Source organism: Salmo salar, chromosome 10 (genome assembly GCF_965601325.2).
Source record: "Salmo salar chromosome 10, fSalSal1, whole genome shotgun sequence".
In the NCBI taxonomy this organism is placed as follows: domain Eukaryota; kingdom Metazoa; phylum Chordata; class Actinopteri; order Salmoniformes; family Salmonidae; genus Salmo; species Salmo salar.
The window spans coordinates 59,403,039-59,423,294 of record NC_138300.1 but is presented as its reverse complement, the minus strand read 5'-3'; the positions used below and the strand labels follow the sequence as shown (position 1 = coordinate 59,423,294).

The window sequence follows — 20,256 nt, the reverse complement described above, 5'->3', positions numbered from 1 at the left end:
CCACTTTACAGGCTGTGGTTCACTAGGGATGACAGTGTAAAGCTGTGGGTCACTAGGGATGACAGTGTAAAGCTGTGGGTCACTAGGGATGACAGTGTAAAGCTGTGGGTCACTAGGGATGACAGTAAAAAGCTGTGGTTAACTAGTGTCGTGTCTTTGGGGGTACCATTAAACGGAAGATATGTTTATCAATTAGCTCCCTGTAATTATTATCACGCGATTAAACTGATTAATCGTTTAATTGTAATTAACTAGGAGATCGGGGCACCAAGGAGAATATTCAGATTACAAAGCTATAATTTTCCTAATATAACTTTCCTGTACTATAATATTATATTCTATTATAGTATAGGCCGATTATCTTCTAGTTTCAATGGTGTATTTTACCTCTAGTCCAGTCTCATTCCAAACGTCGTAAATTGTTGTATCTGCACGAACCCAGTCTTTACTAAAATCATCCATACATCAATTGTCTTAAAATCATTTATTTACTACACTAAGTAATTAACAGAAAAACATACAAACAGCAACTATCGTCACAAAGGATTGGTAGAGGAATGTGCCCTTGTGGGCTAAACAGGCAGGTCGGCCTGTTGAACAATGGATCATAAAAGGTCAGCTGTGGCACACAGAGTTCATTAATATTAACAATTGACAATTGAAGGCTCACTCATTCGGGAACAATGGCAATCAATATATATTTACGCTCAGTGTGTCGTTCTGATTCTTGTTGGAGAGTAGTTCTGATGGAGAGTCTCTCTCTCGGTTAGAATGGATCTTTCAAAGCGACATTCATTAATGTCGTCATCGAATGGTTGTTTCGTTGGTCTTCGCGTTCGATGATATAATTTACTTAGCTGCAGACTAATAATTAATATCAAAGACTTGTTCTTATTCTGTCGGTATCAATAGTCTAAAAGTTAACCACGTGGTATGGTTCACTTTCAGTAGAGGAATTAGATGGTAGAACCTATGTGGCCACGGAGTGTAGGCCTGGTCTCAAGAAATGTAAATCCGGGGGTGTTTTATAGTGCCCATAGAACAGGCTTGTCAAATGATGCCTGGTCCTGTATGGGTCCCTGGGGGCATGCCTATGACTGAGTTAGATTTGGTTACAGAAATACAATTCTATCACATTACATCAGTACATAGCATCTCAATGTCTTACAAAAGCTTTATCCTTATGAATACATTATATACAACCATTATGATGCTATTATATAAACAGTTTTATGGTAATATGGCTATATTGTCTCTTCTGAGTATCACAAAATTGTACCAAGCGGATCAGTTCGTAGCTGGATTCTTCACCAATCTTCCATACCTTCTCCAGAACACAAAATGTCACTTGGCTCTCCAATTCTATGAGTTGGAAGAATTTCCTGTGTCTCTCTATGGGCCATGTGGCCAGAGACTCTCCTGGAATTTTAGAGTTTTTACGACCCTTTACACACAGGGTGGATTGGGTGCAAAAGGGAGGGGTCAACTGTCCTCCCTGTACCAAAAGAGGCCAACGTCATGACACTAGGGATGACAGTAAAAAGCTGTGGTTCACTAGGGATGACAGTGTAAAGCTGTGGTTCACTAGGGATGACAATGTAAAGCTGTGGTTCACTAGGGATGACAATGTAAAGCTGTGGTTCACTAGGGATGACAGTGTAAAGCTGTGGGTCACTAAGGATGACAGTGTAAAGCTGTGGTTCACTAGTGATGACAGTGTAAAGCTGTGGTTCACTAGGGATGACAGTGTAAAGACCCTACCCTGCATAGGGACCTACCCAGGGTGAGAGTGCAGAGAGAGATAGAGACAGCAGTTGATGGATGACTGGAGGGAATCGTTTGGAAGAAGAGGACTCCTGGAGAGTGTGCATTCTGTTCATGAAAAGCAGAATGCAACCTCATTTCACCTGATCTATCTGTAGTTTCCTCCCGTCTTATTCTCATTGCCACTTCTCTCTCCTGGTCCTCTCCTCTCCTCTCCTCTCCTCTCCTCTCCTCTCCTCTCCTCTCCTCTCCTCTCCTCTCCTCCCTCTCCTCTCCTCTCCTCTCCTCTCCTCTCCTCTCCTCCAGAGGGAATAGAATACCTTGGCCTTATGTAGACTAACTGATGTCTCCTGATGTCTCCAGCCAGCTGTAATCACTACACTACCAGATGTCTCCAGCCAGCTGTAATCACAACACTACTTAAAACCAGATGTCTTCTGATGTCTCCAGGCTGCTGTAATCACTACACTACTTAAAACCAGATGTCTCCAGCCTGCTGTAATCACTACACTACTTAAAACCAGATGTCTCCAGCCAGCTGTAATCACTACACTACTTAAAACCAGATATCTCCTGATGTCTCCAGCCAGCTGTAATCACTACACTACTTAAAACCAGATGTCTCCAGCCTGCTGTAATCACTACACTACTTAAAACCAGATGTCTCCAGCCAGCTGTAATCACTACACTACTTAAAACCAGATATCTCCTGATGTCTCCAGCCAGCTGTAATCACTACACTACTTAAAACCAGATGTCTCCAGCCTGCTGTAATCACTACACTACTTAAAACCAGATGTCTCCAGCCAGCTGTAATCACTACACTACTTAAAACCAGATGTCTCCAGCCAGCTGTAATCACTACACTACTTAAAACCAGATGTCTCCAGCCAGCTGTAATCACTACACTACTTAAAACCAGATGTCTCCTGATGTCTCCAGCCAGCTGTAATCACCACACTACTTAAAACCAGATGTCTCCAGCCTGCTGTAATCACTACACTACTTAAAACCAGATGTCTCCAGCCAGCTGTAATCACTACACTTCTTAAAACCAGATGTCTCCAGCCAGCTGTAATCACTACACTACTTAAAACCAGATGTCTCAGCCAGCTGTAATCACTACACTACTTAAAACCAGATGGCTCCTGATGTCTCCAGCCTGCTGTAATCACTACACTACTTAAAACTAGATGTCTCCTGCTGTCTCCTGCTTGCTTGTCGCACACTTGACTTGAACCTTTTCTCTGCTCTTTAGCAATGACAATACATATTCATGTAATCCATATGGATAACTGTATACGTGCACGTTTATCAGTGTTTAAGGCAATCATTTTCCCTCTTTAATGTGTTAAACGCAAAAGTTTGGTTCTGACGTCAGAGAGAGCTGGTTGATTCACATTGAAGTTGGATTTGTGGCCAATATTAACTTCCACAGATTCACAAAAACCACCTCCTCCTCTCTGAGAAAGAGAGAGACAGACAAAAAAGAGACAGCGAGATAGACAGAGAGATAGAAAGAGAGACAGAAATAGAGAGACAGACAGAAATAGAAAGACAAACAGTGAGAGAGACAGAGAGAGAGGGGGGAGAGACGGGGAGGGAGAAATAGAGAGAGGGGGGAGAGACGGGGAGGGAGAAATAGAGAGAGAGGGGGGAGAGACGGGGAGGGAGAAATAGAGAGAGAGGGACAGACAGGGTGAGACAGAGAGAGAGAGGGGTGAGACAGAGAGAGAGAGAGGGGGGAGAGACAGGGGGAGGGAGAAATAGAGAGAGAGGGGGGAGAGACAGGGGGAGGGAGAAATAGAGAGAGGGACAGACAGGGTGAGACAGAGAGTGAAAGACAGACAGGGTGAGAGAGACAGAGAGACAGAAAGTGAAAGACAGACAGGGTGAGAGAGCGAGAGAGAGAGACAGACAGACAGAAAGTGAAAGACAGACAGGGTGAGAGAGAGACAGAGAGAGACCGAGAGAGAGAGTGAAAGACAGACAGGGTGAGTGAGAGAGAGAGAGAGAGAGACAGAAAGTGAAAGACAGAGATGGTGAGAGAGAGAGAGACCGAGACAGAGAGTGAAAGTCAGACAGGGTGAGAGAGAGAGACAGACAGAGAGTGAAAGTCAGACAGGGTGAGAGAGAAAGAGACAGACAGAAAGTGAAAGACAGACAGTGTGAGAGAGAGAGAGAGAGAGAGCGAGAGGGAGAGAGAGAGGGGGAGACTGTACCCACCACTAGAGGGCTGTCAACGTCTACATATAATCCACTTCTGCTCTCCCCCTCTCTGCTTCCCTCTAAATGTGATGTATTTATGGTTTTCTGCCTGTTTCTTTCTCTGTGTCTGCCCAGCGTGCTAAACAAACGTCTAGGTAGATGAGGTAAAGTGTATTTAGGTCAGACAACCTCTTGCTGAACTAAGGGTTAGTGGAGTGTGTTAAAGTCAGTTTCCTCCTCTCCTTTCCTTTTCTATTTCCTCCATAGTGCTCTCTTGGTCTCTGTGTGTATACCACACCAACACCCTGCACCCCCCGCCCGCCCACCGGCATGCCCCCCCTCCGCCCCCCCTCGCCCGTCCACCCACTGGGCACGCCCCCCCCCCTCGCCCGTCCACACACTGGGCACGCCCCCCCCCTCGCCCGTCCTCCCACCGGGCACGCCCCCCCCTCTCGCCCGTCCACCCACTGGGCACGCCCCCCCTCGCCCGTCCACCCACTGGCACGCCCCCCCCTCGCCCGTCCACCCACTGGCACGCCCCCCCTCGCCCGTCCACCCACTGGGCACGCCCCCCCCTCGCCCGTCCACCCACCGGGCACGCCCCCCCCCCCCTCCGCCCGTCCTCCCACTGGGCACGCCCCCCCCCCCTCGCCCGTCCACCCACTGGGCACGCCCCCCCCTCGCCCGTCCACCCACTGGGCACGCCCCCCCTCACCCATCCACCTACCGGCATGCCCTCCCTCCCGGCCTCCATGTGATTCAGCAACTGAACTGCAAACAACGTTTGAAACATCTGTCTGTCTGAATAAAGAGGCAGCAGAACTGGGGCAGCAGAGAACGGAGAGTTATAGAGAGAGGCAGCAGAACAGGGGCAGCAGAGAACGGAGAGTTATAAAGAGAGGCAGCAGAGAACGGAGAGATATAAAGAGAGGCAGCAGAACGGGGCAGCAGAGAACGGAGAGTTATAAAGAGAGGCAGCAGAACGGGGCAGCAGAGAACGGAGAGTTATAGAGAGAGGCAGCAGAACAGGGGCAGCAGAGAACGGAGAGTTATAAAGAGAGGCGGCAGAGAACGGAGAGTTATAAAGAGAGGCAGCAGAACGGAGCAGCAGAGAACGGAGAGTTATAAATAGAGACAGCAGAACAGGGGCAGCAGAGAACGGAGAGTTATAAAGAGAGGCAGCAGAACAGGGGCAGCAGAGAACGGAGAGTTATAAAGAGAGGCAGCAGAGAACGGAGAGTTATAAAGAGAGGCAACAGAACGGGGCAGCAGAGAACGGAGAGTTGTAAAGAGAGGCAGCAGAACGGGGCAGCAGAGAACGGAGAGTTATAGAGAGAGGCAGCAGAACAGGGGCAGCAGAGAACGGAGAGTTATAAAGAGAGGCGGCAGAGAACGGAGAGTTATAAAGAGAGGCAGCAGAACGGAGCAGCAGAGAACGGAGAGTTATAAATAGAGGCAGCAGAACAGGGGCAGCAGAGAACGGAGAGTTATAAAGAGGCAGCAGAACAGGGGCAGCAGAGAACGGAGAGTTATAAAGAGAGGCAGCAGAACAGGGGCAGCAGAGAACGGAGAGTTATAAAGAGAGGCAGCAGAGAACGGAGAGTTATAGAGAGGCAGCAGAACAGGGGCAGCAGAGAACAGAGAGTTATAGAGAGGCAGCAGAACAGGGGCAACAGAGAACGGAGAGTTATAGAGAGGGGCAGCAGGGAACGGAGAGTTATAAAGAGGGGCAGCAGAGAACAGATAGTTATAAAGAGGTGCACCGTTCCACCATGCTCATATCAGCTTCTCACAGTAAGCACATGCCTGGTTGACTGGTAAAGGGGGGAGAAAGATGAATGGAGAGAGACAGGGGGGGAGCGAGAGAGAGAGAGAGAGTGAGAGAAATCATTATGAGCATCATGTGACAAGAAAACAAGGTCTCGGCAATGTGATTTTCCTATTAGCAAAGTTCAAGGGTCAGGAAGCCTGGCACTTCTACACCATCTGTTAGAGGAGCTATTTAAAGCCTCTCTCTGAGTGCAACAAGATCTCACTATTTAATTTCAGTATTCAATGTTTGTCCGGGGGGGGGCTGAAGAAGGGTTGACTGGTTGACCCACATCCAGTTTAGATAGGTCCTAACACACACACACACACACACACACACACACACACACACACACACACACACACACACACACACACACACACACACACACACACACACACACACACACACACACACACACACACACACACACACACACACACACACACACACACACACACACACACACACACACACACACACACACACACACACACACACACACACTCTCTCTAAGGCTGCGATTGAACAGGTCTTCCCTGTGGCTCAGTTGGTAGAGCATGGTGTTTGCAACGCCAGCTTGGTGTTTGCAACGCCAGGGTTGTGGGTTTGATTCCCACGAGGGGCCAGTATGATTTTTTTTTTTTTTTTTAAATGTATGCATTCACTACTGTAAGTCCCTCTGGATAAGAGCGTCTGCTAAATGACTAAAACGTAAATGTAAACAGGCAGCCCAATTCTGATATTTTTTTCCACTAATTGGTCTTTTGACCAACCAGATCACCTGGAAAAGATCTGATGTGATTGATCAAAATACACTTCTCCAGCGTGCCATTGGCCATAGAAGGTGAGCATTTTCCCACTGAAGTCGGTTACGACGCCAAACTGCAGTCAGGTCAGGTCAAGACCCTGGTGAGGACGACGAGCAGACAGATGAGCTTCCCTGAGACGGTTTCTGACAGTTTGAGGAGAAATTCTTCGGTTGTGCAAACCCACAGTTTCATCAGCTGTCCGGGTGGCTGGTCTCAGACCATCCCGCAGCTGAACAAGCCGGATGTGGAGGTCCTGGGTTGGCGTGGTAACATGTGGTCTGCGGTTGTGAGGCCGGTTGGACGTACTGTCAAATGGTAGAGAAATTAACATTCAATTCTCTGGAAACAGCTCTGGTGGACATTCCTTCAATCAGCATGCCAATTGTACATTCCCTCAAAACTTGAGACATCTGTGGCATTGTGTTGTGTGACAAAACTGCACATTTTAGAGTGGCCTTTTTACTGTCCCCAGCACAAGGTGCACCTGATTAATCAGCTTCTTGATATGCCACACCTGTCAGGTGGATGGATTATCTTGGCAAAGAAGAAATGCTCACTAACAGGGATGTAAACAAATCTGTGCACACAATTTGAGAGAAATAAGCTTTTGTGCATATGGAAAATGTCTGGGATCTTTTAATTCAGCTCATGAAACATGGGAACACCTCTTTACATGTTGGTTGGGTTTATAGTTTTGTTCAGTAGAGATGTATTTTTGGGGGGTTTGGCTAGAGTTACGCTAACCCGTTCGCAATCCCTTTAGCGTTGCTTGCTAGCTTTCTGGCTAGCTACAGAGGTTAGCTGGATAGTTAACTACAGTAGTTAGCTACAGAGGTTAGCTGGATAGTTAGCTACAGTAGTTAGGTACAGATGTTCCCTGGACAGTTAGCTGGATAGTTAGCTACAGTAGTTAGCTACAGAGGTTAGCTGGATAATTAGCTACAGTAGTTAGGTACAGATGTTCCCTGGACAGTTAGCTACAGTAGTTAGCTACAGAGGTTAGCTGGATAGTTAGCTACAGTAGTTAGCTACAGAGGTTAGCTGGATAGTTAGCTACAGTAGTTAGCTACAGAGGTTAGCTGGCTAGTTAGCTACAGTAGTTAGCTACAGAGGTTAGCTGGATAGTTAGCTACAGTGGTTAGCTACTGCCATCAGTAGTTGTTGTGTTATCATATTTTGCCTATTCCACCGTTTGTAGAAACGTATACTGGCATTTGAATATAGCGTGGGGAAAAGGGATTCCGGACACACTGTGGACACCGTAGACACATTTAAATGTAGGTGTAGATGCATGACGCCTTGGGATTTCACGATCAGAACTCTACAATCAGAATATTAAAACTGCATGAAGTGTCAAGTGTAGACAGGGCCAAGAGAGGCTTGCGTCCAGGAGATCAGGAGCAGGGCCGTGCTGTGTAATGCTAACGTTACTCGCTCCGTGAAGGTTAAACAACTGAATCCTACAGACGAAGAACCATATATGTGACAATTTTTCCATTTTAAGATAATCAGTTATTTTTATATTATTAATTGTGTGTACCACATTAGGTGTTTTATGGTTGACAAATAATTCACCATACTCATATCTTCCAACAACAATTGATATTTTTTTGTTATTTCAAAAAATACTTTTTTTATTGCCGTTTTAATTTTTAGAATGTGGAAGAACAGTATATCTCCAGTGATGATTTCAGTTTGTGGAAGAACAGTATATGTGACATTTTCCATGACACTTGTAAGATGTCCTTTTTTAACACCTGATATGATGTTTTAAGTACTTTCAAGTGCAGATGCCCTTCATGTAAATAACTTAAATGCAATATGTAGTTAATTCATTTGTATGGAGGTTCATTTAAAGGTGGTCTATCAACTTTAGCACTGATGACTTTTCTTAAAAGTTGAGTCATGAAATCTTAGTCTCATTTAAAATGAAGCCCTCAATGTGAACATACCATAGAATAACTACAAAAATAGAATTCAATCAAAAGAAGCACAACTTCTACATATCAAATATGGATCAATGTGATGTGCCAATATGCAGGTCCCTAAGGTCAATATTACAAAACGTTCAGAAACCCATTCTCTTTGCGTTTAACACTATGATCAGCAATTAAGTTTTGAATTGCGTTAAACCCATGCTAAAGGCAAGAAATGTCCTGTACTGAGGTGACAGCAGTAAATAAGTATTAACTGCTTAGAGTTGATGCTAAATGTGGTGACAGAGAGACGTACTGTGTATTGTAATGAATAACAAAAGGGAATCAAGATCAAATGAATACTCACATACTGTATGTGATGACTTGTTTGTTTTTAATTAATTCAGATTTAAAAAAGGTTCAAATGATCACACACAAAATCATTCTCAACAGAACACATTGTACATAACATTTTCTACACTAGGAACAACATCTTAAAATTAAATTAATTCAATATATTGTGCTGGTTGAAATCATACACAAATTGATTCACATAGAAAATTCCTACAATAGGGGTGACATGTTTTCTGAAATGTATTCAGATTCAACATACTATACAGGTTCAGGGGATCATAAACTCACAGAAAAAACGGTTAATTATGTAGCTTGGTTTAACATCAAATTATTCACTCTGCAGTGATTTATAAAAAGAGCGTGCAGCAGCTGGCAAGTAGTTGAGCATGGTCATCAGATCTTGGTACTTGTTTTTTTTGATGGGCAGAGGACTCTCATATGCTCTAGGGTAGTGGCTTGCAAAATAGGGAGGTTGAGGTGTAGCTCCTTGTTTTGGTTTGGAGATCAGCCACGATTTCCATCCCTCAAATAGACTGTGGCTCTGTCTGGCGTACAGATTCCAAGGATCCTCAACTGAAATTACAACAGAAACATTTTAAGTTCCTGACATCAATAAACAACTTTCACAGTCAAGCACTAGGATATTTTATTGTTAGAACAACATGTTGCATGTTGATGATGAATGTTAGTAAACTATTCTCTGTGCAATACCTGTGATATACTGTCATCGGATCTTAGAATGAGCCAATGTTTGCGATCGATTCCTTTCCCAATACCTGTGACTTTTAACCACCTCACTGAGGTGATCTGTAGTCCAGCTGGTCGCTTGAGGACAGAATCTGGAAGGTGCCTGAAGTCTTCACATTGCATCCTCATCACCTTGAATGGTTTTGCTGGTTGTGCTTCAAGTATCATCTTTGAAACATCATCAGGTGTATGAAGGACTGACACCTTGCGCCTCTTCTCAATGGTGGCAAAAGATCGATCACAAGGAAGAAAAGAATGACCAGAGACCATGAACTTCTGCTCAACTTGGGTAAAGTAACCCATAGAGATGAGCATCGACATCAGATTGAGCATCCGCCAGTTGTTATTCTGCCCACAGCATCTGTCACTGAAGATGATCAACTTGCGCACCTCTGGTTTGGGGAGTGGCGTGAATTTTGTCTTCACCCACTTCAATATGCAGCTTGCTACCTCAATGGAACCTCGGTGTGCAATCCCCTCATGCCAAACACACATGTATGCAGGATCTTCTTTTCCAAGTTCCTGGATGCAAAGGTTAAAATTTGACAGCTGCCGCTGGTAGTAGACATTGGAGTGGGTCAGATTAGGGGTGTACATCACCCCCTGTAGATCCACAGAAATGACATGGCAGTCAGCATTGGCTTTAGCCCACTCAGTGTCACTTTGAAGCTGTGTGTAGGCCTTTTCGGCTTTTCGATGGTGCAACTCACTTTCAACTGCAATCTTCCTCTTCTCCTCTTCAGATGTTGCTGCTGACATCTTAGTGAAGAATGCGTCACATTTGCCACAGGTGTCACTCCTGGGTTGGCCGAAATTGAGACTCTGCTGTTTGAAAATGTCCCTATAAACCCAGAATTTTGCAGATGATGTGGTATTCTTCTCTTTGTAGAGTCGGTACATTCGCAACAAATTCAGATCAGGGCTGAGGTATTCTCTGTGTACATCCCCCTTCATCCGAGAGTAGTGGTTCTGGGTTCTTGGGAAAGATAAAATGTGCTCCTTGATGCCCTCTTTCACTGTAGCATGTATCCGATGTGGCCTGTAAGGAGACAACAAGATGTTGTTGAACTTGTATTCTCTCAATGGTCTAGGGACCTGCCTTAGAGTGCAACTGTGTCGCTATAACCGGGGTACAAATCCCGGTCACGCCATTGCCGTTTGTGGCCGGGGGGTCCTGTAGGGCGGCGAGAATTAGGCCAGTGCCGTCCGGTGGGAGGGGGAAGGTAATCGGCACTCAGTCCTCAATGCTCAGGTTGTAGTTGGACAGCTTAATTACCATCATTTTGTTTAAAAGTAATAAACATTTCTATATTTTTGTTTCAGAATTCGCTATTCATCCATTCGATACTCTATGTTAATGTTTAGAAGATTGTTTAGAGCACTGCTATAGTGAAATAATCCAGGCTGGAATCCATAGCGCATTACCTATTGCTATGCTTCCCTCTTCCATCTTCTAAAGGAGACCTAGCCTCAGTAGCCTGATCTGGAGACCCTGCAACCTCACCTGCCTCAGCTTGAACTCCTAACTTTTCCTGAACAACCTGACCAAAACAATTACATTTCAATTAGCAGGTTCTAAAAAAACTAGTACAAAGAATACAATATGTTTGTAATTGATATTCATATAGACATTAATTCATATTTTCACTTGCCTGAAGACGGCTGTTGGTTAGCTGGAACACAGACATGAAAGTGACCTTGCACACATTCAATCTCTGGCCTGCTTGCTGTACATGGTATTTGAAGGTTTGTTTCCGTCGTTTGTTCTCCTTTGTATCCTCAGGTTTACGTCTCCGTTTCACCTCATGCTGCAATAAAAATTGACAATGATAAATTCAGAATTTAATATACTGTAGCACATTCAGGGTATTGCTTGATCAGGACCTCCATCTTTCACACACTCCCAACCTATACACAGAATGAGTTTGTGTTGCACCATTGTGTAACACTGCACTTTTAGAGTTAACGTTAATGTAAGTATCATTACTGTCAAAGTTAAACTATGCAAGTGTTCAATATAGCTATTATAATAATAGGAGTTTTGTCCTATTTCTAACCTGTTCTAAGCCGGAGAGAATCAACGCTTGTTGTTTCTCGTATGGGACAGTGTAGAAAGTGTTGAACAGATGCAGCTTGCGCTCATCAGTCAACTTTCCACAATCCTTTCTGCACGTAGTGGAACACGCACTTCCCTGCAGGATACAGTGTAACGTTACATATAACTAGCTAGCTACTGTAGCCATGTCGAATCATCCGGTGGATGGAGAAAAAGTAGCTAGCTATGTTTCTTCTATAATCTAGCAATAACATTTGTAACGATAATGTATAAGTTAGTAGCCAACGAACTTTAGCTAATATGTTTTCTCTATAGTTACAAATTAGACAACCCAGAACATACATGTTAGTTACTGTACTCAATAGCTAGCTAGCTAGATTGTTTGATATACGGTTCTTCCACATACCTCTTTTGGACAGCTTTTTCCAGTTTTTTCTTGACCCTTACGATTTGTATAGGGTTTTCCCGCATCCCGTAAGATCTTCCTTTGCCTGTCTTTCCATTCTTTTAGTTTAGTTTTACGTTTCTTTCCCACATTTCGGCGATTTTCATCAGCAACAGAAAAGTTGTGCGCTTGTCCGTCCATTCTGAGTGGTGCACATAAACGGTTATTCCACGAGAGCCTATCTTTAAATTAAAAAAATATTGTTAATTAGCGCGTGGAAAGCTTGTGAAACCGGTTCACTATAGAAAAAGGCTGTCCAATAACGATTTTTCATGTATATCTCTTTTTTTTGAAAAATGTCACATATATGGTTCTTCGTCTGTAGGATTCAACTGTGAACAACCCCAGAAACTCTAGGTTGACCTTCACCAAGCCCCTAGACCAAGACGCCTCCCTGGTGTCTGACTCCGTCCGACTGGGAGAAAGACCCAATAGGATTCCATTCAGAGACCAGGACATTTAACTTACATTTACATTTCATTTGATATATCAGTAATTGCTTTCCATTGACTGGAGTGTCACCTCTGTCTGTCTGCCTGCATGCCTGCCTGCCTGCCTGCCTGCCTGCCTGCCTGCCTGCCTGTCTGTCTGTCTGTCTGCCTGCCTGTCTGCCTGTCTGCCTGTCTGCCTGTCCCCCCGTCTGTCTTTCTGCCAGTCTGCCAGCCTGTCTGTCTGTCTGCTCGTCTGTCCATCCGTCGACCCATCCGTCCATCCGCCTGTCTCTCTCTCGCTCTAATCCAGTTGACATGCACAGCATAACGGTAACATTAGAATTATATGACTGTCAAGCCTCCATGAATGAAAAGCGGTCAGATCAGAACCATGTTATAACACCCTCATCAAGACATCGAGATCAAGAGGGGGCTGGGATGGTGGTGGTGGTAGTGGTGTGGGTGGTGTGGTGGTAGTGGTGGTGTGGTAGTGGTGTTGTAGTGGTAGTGGTGGTGGTGTGGTGGTGGTGGTGGTGTGGTAGTGGTGGTGTGGTAGTGGTGTTGTAGTGGTAGTGGTGGTGGTGTGGTGGTGTGGTGGTAGTGGTGGTGTGGTAGTGCTAGTGGTGTGGTGGTGTGGTGGTGTGGTAGTGGTGTGGTAGTGGTGGTGGTGTGGTAGTAGTGGTGTGGTGGTGGTGTGGTAGTGGTGGTGGTGGTGTGGTAGTGGTGTGGTGGTGGTGTAGTGGTGGTGGTGGTAGTGGTGTGGTGTGGTAGTGGTGGTAGTGCTAGTGGTGTGGTAGTGGTGGTGGTGTGGTGTGGTGGTAGTGGTGGTGTGGTAGTGGTGGTGGTGTGGTAGTGGTGGTGGTGTGGTAGTGGTGGTGTAGTGGTGGTGGTGGTGTAGTGGTGGTGGTGGTAGTGGTGTGGTGGTGTGGTAGTGGTGTGGTAGTGGTGGTGGTAGTGGTAATGGTGTGGTAGTGGTGGTGGTGTGGTAGTGGTGGTGTAGTGGTGGTGTAGTGGTAGCAGTGTGGTAATGGTGTGGTAGTGTGGTAGTGGTGGTAGTGGTGTGGTGTAGTAGTGGTGGTGTGGTAGTGTGTGGTAGTGGTGTGGTGTGGTAGTGGTGGTGGTGTGGTAGTGGTGGTAGTAGTGGTGGTGTGGTAGTGGTGTGGTATTGTTGTGGTAGTGGTGTGGTGGTAGTAGTGGTAGTGGTGTGGTAGTGGTGGTGGTGTGGTAGTGGTGGTGGTAGTGGTGGTAGGGTAGTGGTGTGGTAGTGGTGTGGTAGTGGTAGTGGTGTGGTAGTGGTGTGGTGTGGTGGTAGTGGTGTGGTGGTGGTGGTAGTGGTGTGGTGGTAGTGGTGTGGTAGTGGTGGTAGTGGTGGTGTGGTAGTGGTGTGGTAGTGGTGTGGTAGTGGTAGTGGGAGAGAACTCTTGTGAGAATCATGAAGTGTGGTAGTGGTGTGACTTCTGGGTCCATTGACCTTGAAAGGACAAACTGGGTGATTCACTGACAGAGACACTAGTGGCAGTGAGTTGTCGTCTCTCTCTCCATGTCTGGTTTGCTGAATATCAGGAATTTGATGTATTAGCATTTACTTATAGACTTTTACTGGGGGACTTTCACTTTTATTTTTTCATTTTTTATTTATTTAACCTTTATTAGGTTCATCTTTCATCTAGGCGAGTCAGTTAAGAACAAATTCTTATTGACAATGACAGCCTACACCGGCCAAACCCGGACACCCACTGGGCCAATTGTGCGCCACCATATGGGACTCCCAATCACGGCCGGATGTGATACAGCCTGGATTCGAACCAGGTTCTGTAGTGACGCCTCTAGCACTGAGTCATTTTCTACTATCTCAATTGTTCTGACACTTCTACCAGACATTTTAACAGACAGACCACTATATACATCTAACGCCATTAGTAACGGTAACATGTTAAACAATATATATCGAAAAGTATGTAAAAAATGTATTCTTGGTCTCAATTGTGACTGATGGGAACATACTGTATGTACATAAACATGGAACACTGGTCACTTTAGTAATGTTTACATACTGTTTTACTCATTTTGTATGTATATACTATATTCTAGTCAAGGCCTATCCTATTTAACTATTGCAGTAAATACTATTCTATCCACGTATTCTACAGATATACTAAATATTCTATCCACGTATTCTACAGATATACTAAATATCCTATCCACGTATTCTACAGATATACTAAATATTCTAGCCACGTATTCTACAGATATACTAAATATTCTATCCATGTATTCTACAGATATACTAAATATTCTATCCACGTATTCTACAGATACACTAAATATTCTATCTATCTACAGTGGTTCCTACTTTAAAAGTTGTGAGTTTACGCCGCGGGACTTAGAGGTCATTTGTGGTTTAATACGGTACCCTGCATCACTACTTCATTGCTCCAGACCACCACAAGGGGGAGTTAGAGCACTGATTATGCTTCTGGGCAACATAAACCTAAATAGAAACTGATAATTGTGCACGACTTCAGTATTACTTACTAAAACTGTTGTAGCTGCTGCCTTGGCAGGAACTAATGGGGATCCATAATAAACCCCCAGGAAGAGTAGCTGCTGCCTTGGCAGGAACTAATGGGGATCCATAATAAACCCCAGGAAGAGTAGCTGCTACCTAGACAGGAACTAATGGGGATCCATAATAAACCCCCAGGAAGAGTAGCTGCTGCCTTGGCAGGAACTAATGGGGATCCATAATAAACCCCAGGAAGAGTAGCTGCTGCCTTGGCAGGAACTAATGGGGATCCATAATAAACCCCAGGAAGAGTAGCTGCTGCCTTGACAGGAACTAATGGGGATAAATAATAAAGCCCCAGGAAGAGTAGCTGCAGCAACCCTGCCGTCTCTGACCTGCAGCAACCCTGCCGTCTCTGACCTGCAGCAACCCTGCCGTCTCTGACCTGCAGCAACCCTGCCGTCTCTGACCTGCAGCAACCCTGCCGTCTCTGACCTGCAGCAACCCTGTGGTCTCTATAGTGCTAGGTGGTGGTCCTTACCCTGCTGTGTGTGTGTGTGTGTGTGTGTGTGTGTGTGTGTGTGTGTGTGTGTGTGTGTGTGTGTGTGTGTGTGTGTGTGTGTGTTTGTTGAAGTATCACAGTAATAAATAAAATAATGTGATGTATGGCCAGTATGTTCAGGAATGGGATGGCACCATGCCAGGTCTTTCTCCTCCTATCTTCATGTTTTCACCTCTTATTTGCGATGATGTGTTCCCGGACAGTTTATAAGCCAGCCTGGTCCTGACTCAGCCTCCTAGGCCCCGTCATGCCTGTACCAACACGATATACAGTCAGATACTGAGTCTCACTTAGACAGTTCCCGTCTACACACTTCAGACTCACAACAAGTAGTGGAACGTAATTCAATGCCTCTTATTCTGCGACATCCATACAAGACAAAGTCAGTTTTTGCCCTTTCAAGAATGTAAAAGCTGGAAGTTACATGATGGTAAGATTCAGTCGCGTCGCATTCCTAACATGGCTTTCAAATAAATGCTGTTATTTTGGCTTGATATGGTACATTTTGACCAAAATATCCCATCTAGGCTGTCATAATATCACTGCATATTACCATCAGTATGCTATACTCCTGCAGTGGGATGTGCCACAGGCATAAATAAAGCAAAACAGAGGTTAATTGTGATTTTCTAAGGTATATTGTAACATTTCAAACTCTTGTCTGAGATTTTTTTATCAAACAAACAAAAAGTAGAAGTGTGTCCATACTACACAGAGAATTTTTCAGTCCAAAGAGAGTCCTACATTTTGGGAAAGCCTGACATGTCCAGTTCAGCATGTCTCACCCTTGCTTTACATTCCATCTGTATCAACAATAAAAGATGGCAGCATTGACATTGATCTGACTCCCCCTTAGCCCAGGCAGAGTCTCTGCCTCCCTGTCTGTCTGCTTCCTTTAGGTCAGCTACACCAATTTTTTGGGCGTGACAACGTCCAAGAGAGTCCTACATTTTGGTACGGGGAAGAGACGTCCAGTGGAATATGCAGCGAAACACTGATCTCTCCCTATCCCTGGTTAGGGCTGAGTGTATACCCTGGTCTGCCCGCCTTAAACCCAGCCTCAGTAGTAGAATGTGATCCTTCTGGACATGGGACTGTCTCCTTCTCTGGTTACAGTCAGGAACTGACACACAGCCAGGAAGACTGTCTCCTTCTCTGGTTACAGAGAGGAACTGACACACAGCCAGGAAGACTGTCTCCTTCTCTGGTTACAGAGAGGAACTGACACACAGCCAGGAAGACTGTCTCCTTCTCTGGTTACAGAGAGGATCTGCCACACAGCCAGGAAGACTGTCTCCTTCTCTGGTTACAGAGAGGATCTGACACACAGCCAGGAAGACTGTCTCCTTCTCTGGTTACAGAGAGGATCTGACACACAGCCAGGAAGACTGTCTCCTTCTCTGGTTACAGAGAGGATCTGAAACACAGCCAGGAAGACTGTCTCCTTCTCTGGTTACAGAGAGGATCTGACACACAGCCAGGAAGACAGGGCAGTAGTACTCTCATGACTAGGAGTGACATTACACTGGGTAAACTTTAGGTCAGGGCTCTCTCTGTCTCTGTCTCTCACTGTCTCTCTCTCTCTCTCTCTCTCACCCACTCTCTCGCTCTCGCCCACTCTCTCTCTCTCTCCCACTCTCTCTCGCTCTAGCCCACTCTCTTATCTCTCTCTCGCCCCTCTCTCTCTTGCCCACTTTCTCTCTCGCCCCTCTCTCTCTTGCCCACTCTCTCTCTCTCGCCCTCTCTCTGTGAAATGTGTTCAGAAGACAGTGTTTGGAATCACTTTCTCTTCCCCAAACAATGATACACACATTCTCCAAGTAATAACCTTCCCTGTACCCTTCCCTGTACCCTTCCCTGCACCCTTCCCTGTACCCTTCCCTGTACCCTTCCCTGTACCCTTCTCCTGTTCCCTTCTCCTGTTCCCTTCCCTGTGGTAACTGCAACTCTGGTCCTATAGCCATTCATTATCTCAGTAGATGAGTACATAAACAGCTCTGGTCCTATAGCCATTCACTATCTCAGTAGATGAGTACATAAACAGCTCTGGTCCTCTAGCCATTCACTATCTCAGTAGATGAGTACATAAACAGCTCTGGTCCTATAGCCATTCACTATCTCAGTAGATGAGTACATAAATAGCTCTGGTTCTCTAGCCATTCACTATCTCAGTAGATGAGTACATAAACAGCTCTGGTCCTCTAGCCATTCATTATCTCAGTAGATGAGTACATAAACAGCTCTGGTCCTCTAGCCATTCATTATCTCAGTAGATGAGTACATAAACAGTAGCAGCAGCATACAGTACAGTATAACTAAACCCTGACCTGTTAGCTCACAGTACAATACAGTATCTAATACACATTCAGAATTGTTTCAGGCAGAGTCTACTAGAGGAATCTGTGTGTGTGTGTGTGTGTGTGTGTGTGTGTGTGTGTGTGTGTGTGTGTGTGTGTGTGCGTGTGTGTGTGTGTGTGTGTGTGTGTGTGTGTGCGCACACGTACGCGTGCCTGTGTTATTGAGTGTTTCTGTTACACCAAACAATATTTTCTGGGTTAACTTCACGATGACTCTGCGCTCCAGAGAGGTGTTTGTTCAGTTTCTCAGGGCTGATGACAGGTGTCCACTGTGGCAAAGAAGGGGGTCGAGTGATAAATGGCAGATATGTGAGGGCAGAACTAATAAACGGGCTCTGCCCGATCACTAAAATGGCCACCCCGATCAGAACTACAGATCACAAAATGGCCAACTGCCAAAACTACAATTCCCAGAAGCAAGGGGAACCCTCAGAAGGTGGAGCCGACCCACAGATAAAAGGTCAAGAAAAACCAGAAAGAGAGAGAGAGGGCGGGAAGGATCTATGAACCATAGAGAAAGAGACAATCTACATTGGCTGGATTTACCGTGTACGAGCTGGACTGTTTTGGACTTACCTGTTGCCGTTTAGACCTGAACCTACCGAGAACCAGATTTGTGTACCGAACCCTGCTATCCTTGACCTAACCTGCAGCCTGGGTGGACCAGGACAGCGAAACAAACACACAGGTACTGTCATGTTCGAAAGAACTTTCATTCTGGGCTGACTTTGGTGACAGTTTCCCACTTAATTTGTGACAAACGCTCCTAACTTTGAAGAGGTTTGCCACACCACAGACAGAGAATATTCTCTGCCTAACGCTTCGGATGCAGGGGCAGAAACCAGATGCAGGGGCAGAAACCAGATGCAGAGGCAGAAACCAGATGCAGGGTCAGAAACCAGATGCAGGGGCAGAAACCAGATGCAGTGTCACAGGCCTCAGCTTTGGATAAACAGCCATCCTTGTCTGTCAGACCTGGAGAGGTGACTCTAAACATGCCCTCCTTTACCTCTTCCAGGTATTTCCACAGCTCACACAGGCATGTAATGCCCTGCCAGGTTGACCCTCGTGCTGGACAGTGACCTCATGCCCTGCCAGGTTGACCCTCCTGCTGGACAGTGACCTCATGCCCTGCCAGGTTGACCCTCCTGCTGGACAGTGGCCTCATGCCCTGCCAGGTTGACCCTCCTGCTGGACAGTGGCCTCATGCCCTGCCAGGTTGACCCTCCTGCTGGACAGTGGCCTCATGCCCTGCCAGGTTGACCCTCCTGCTGGACAGTGACCTCATGCCCTGCCAGGTTGACCCTCCTGCTGGACAGTGACCTCATGCCCTGCCAGGTTGACCCTCCTGCTGGACAGCGACCTCATGCCCTGCCAGGCTGACCCTCCTGCTGGACAGCGACCTCATGCCCTGCCAGGGTGACCCTCCTGCTGGACAGTGACCTCATGCCCTGCCAGGTTGACCCTCCTGCTGGACAGTGACCTCATGCCCTGCCAGGTTGACCCTCCTGCTGGACAGTGGCCTCATGCCCTGCCAGGTTGACCCTCCTGCTGGACAGTGACCTCATGCCCTGCCAGGCTGACCCTCCTGCTGGACAGTGACCTCATGCCCTGCCAGGGTGACCCTCCTGCTGGACAGCGGCCTCATGCCCTGCCAGGTTGACCCTCCTGCTGGACAGCGGCCTCATGCCCTGCCAGGTTGACCCTCCTGCTGGACAGCGACCTCATGCCCTGCCAGGTTGACCCTCCTGCTGGACAGCGACCTCATGCCCTGCCAGGTTGACCCTCCTGCTGGACAGCGACCTCATGCCCTGCCAGGTTGACCCTCCTGCTGGACAGTGACCTCATGCCCTGCCAGGTTGACCCTCCTGCTAGACAGCGGCCTCATGCCCTGCCAGGCTGACCCTCCTGCTGGACAGCGGCCTCATGCCCTGCCAGGCTGACCCTCCTGCTGGACAGCGGCCTCATGCCCTGCCAGGTTGACCCTCCTGCTGGACAGCGACCTCATGCCCTGCCAGGCTGACCCTCCTGCTGGACAGCGACCTCATGCCCTGCCAGGGTGACCCTCCTGCTGGACAGCGGCCTCATGCCCTGCCAGGTTGACCCTCCTGCTGGACAGCGGCCTCATGCCCTGCCAGGTTGACCCTCCTGCTGGACAGCGACCTCATGCCCTGCCAGGTTGACCCTCCTGCTGGACAGCGACCTCATGCCCTGCCAGGTTGACCCTCCTGCTGGACAGCGACCTCATGCCCTGCCAGGTTGACCCTCCTGCTGGACAGTGACCTCAT

The 20,256-nt window shown here is 46.7% G+C and overlaps 2 protein-coding genes across 3 annotated transcripts in view; both read right to left on the bottom strand.

Annotated features, from left to right (window-relative positions):
* LOC106560617 (lipoma-preferred partner homolog) overlaps positions 1–20,256 on the bottom strand; it is a 515,165-nt gene that overhangs the window by 73,721 nt on the left and 421,188 nt on the right. The window lies entirely within an intron of this gene.
* On the bottom strand, positions 8,888–19,143 carry LOC106569332 (uncharacterized). Of its 2 annotated transcripts, XM_082957107.1 has the most exons (3): positions 11,669–19,143; positions 9,576–11,419; positions 8,888–9,437 (listed from the first exon to the last, which is right to left on the bottom strand). In XM_082957107.1, exon 1 carries the CDS (start codon positions 14,123–14,125, stop codon positions 12,938–12,940), a length of 1,188 nt encoding a protein of 395 aa, XP_082813233.1. In that variant the 5' UTR covers positions 14,126–19,143; the 3' UTR covers positions 8,888–9,437; positions 9,576–11,419; positions 11,669–12,937. The 2 variants fall into 2 exon arrangements, with proteins under 2 accessions (XP_082813233.1, XP_013996048.3); XM_014140573.3 differs by having other exon boundaries at positions 9,576–19,143.